Source organism: Nestor notabilis, unplaced genomic scaffold (genome assembly GCF_000696875.1).
Source record: "Nestor notabilis isolate BGI_N333 unplaced genomic scaffold, ASM69687v1 scaffold526, whole genome shotgun sequence".
In the NCBI taxonomy this organism is placed as follows: Eukaryota; Metazoa; Chordata; class Aves; order Psittaciformes; family Psittacidae; genus Nestor; species Nestor notabilis.
In genome coordinates this window covers 980-2,727 of record NW_009932120.1, presented here as the reverse complement: position 1 = coordinate 2,727, position 1,748 = coordinate 980, and the positions used below count along the sequence as shown (strand labels likewise).

The 1,748-nt window shown below is 50.2% G+C and overlaps 1 protein-coding gene across 1 annotated transcript in view; it reads right to left on the bottom strand.

The window, feature by feature from the left end:
* Positions 1-1,029: 1,029 nt before the first annotated feature.
* Positions 1,030-1,748, bottom strand: part of NAIF1 (nuclear apoptosis inducing factor 1) — a gene marked incomplete at its 5' end in the record, with an annotated part of 1,695 nt that continues 976 nt past the window's right edge. Inside the window, one exon of the mRNA XM_010016210.1 lies at positions 1,030-1,493. Coding sequence (XP_010014512.1) covers positions 1,030-1,493 — 464 coding nt within the window. The remainder of the gene's footprint in view (positions 1,494-1,748) is intronic.

The window sequence follows — 1,748 nt, the reverse complement described above, 5'->3', positions numbered from 1 at the left end:
CTATGCAGATGAGACAGAGATGGAGCTTTACCTGTTACACCCACCCGAGACAAACTCACCCAGGCTCTTGTGCATTAAGTAAGTTGAGACAGGCAGGAATTGCTCCAACGCATATCCCAGGGCAGCATCTGGCAACCAAGACATGACATTTTCATCCCATCTGCCAAGTGTGCAGTGAAATTTCATGACCACATGCAGATAGAACATGAGGTAAATGCACTATTTGAATCCCATTTGTATCCTGAGGGGATGCAGGTGGGATTTAAACCACATGTAGGCTTGGCACTGGTCTGCATTGGCTGGATGTCACTGCAAGAGCAGTATCCATAACTCTCAGTGCAGAGAGAAGGCTGTACCACAGCTGGTACCACGTTTCCACTAAGTGCTTTCAGCAAGAGACAGAAGCTCATTCACTGCCATGCACTGCTGTTGATGATAACTGTACCTTGGTAACTGCAGTGCTGTGATACCATCAGACTCTCCATGTTAGAAATAAGTTAAAGGCTATAGATCTGGAGAGAGAGGAAAAGACAAAGGTGTCACACTTAGGAGAGGGTTTTTTTCAAACAGAAATTAAAAAATAACTGTTTTTTTTAATAACAACTCTATTGTTTGAGGAACTAAAGCAACCAAGGGTAAGTTCCTGGTTTATTACACATCCTGCTATGGCTCTCTGTGGAGTCTGAAAAGGCAGATTAGCATAAGACTAGCAGAGAAAGCTGTTCAGGCTCAGACTCCAAGGCAAGCCATGTCACATCGACACCCCCTGGGTCCTCCAGCAGCGCAAGCAGGTTCTTCCCAAGACAGATGTCCCATAGAATAGCTTAGGTTGGGAAAAACCCATTACAATCATCGAGTCCAGTGCTGCCAAGTCCACCAAGAAACCACATCCCTCAGTGCCACATCACCACGTCTTGGTGTCTCCACCGCTTCCCTGGGCGGCCTGTTCCAATGCTGGACAAGCCTTTCCGTGAGGAGATTTTCCTCCTCAATAGCCCATCTAAACCTCCCCTCCCAGCACTGTTTCCTTCACTGGATCATGCCATCTTGCTGCCCTGGCTGGCTGGGGTCAGTGGTGACCGATGGGCTGGGTGTATTGCTCTGCAAAAATCGACGGAAGTCCTTAATCATGGGGCGGAGAACCTGGATGAGGGCGCTCAGTGCTGCCTGTGTTCCCTCCATGGCTTGTGCCTGTCGCTCCTGGGCACACGCCTGCACCTCCTGAGAGCGCCGAATCATCTGAAGCAAGTCATTCTGCTGCTCCAAGTGCTGGGCAATCTCCTTCACGTGCAGGTTGGTCACTCGCTGCTCCTGCAGGAGCTTGGCTGAGTTCAGAGCGATTCGGCTCTTCAGCTCCTGGGGTTTCGCGGCCACTTCGTGCTGATGCGCCATCATCTCCAAGGGTGCCTCTGCGGTGACGGTGGGGGGGGCTTCTGTTGTGCAGTACTCCACCACCCCGTCCTCCAGGCTGTGGTAGGTTGTCTCTGCAGGAACTGAGAACAAAGGACAGAAAGGGGGTGAGACGGAGCTGCCATCCGGGGATTTTTATCTATGGGGCTATTCAATGGCTATCACAGGAATAGTGCCTGCTCAGCGAGATAACATACAACGGCCAGCAACGCACAAAATGACCTATTTCAGTCTACTCCACCCTCATTCAAGCTTCCTTCTAGACTGCAGGGTCCAAAGGAACAGGCCTTATCTGTCTAGACAAAATCATTTCACAACCTCCAGTTCAAACACTCTTT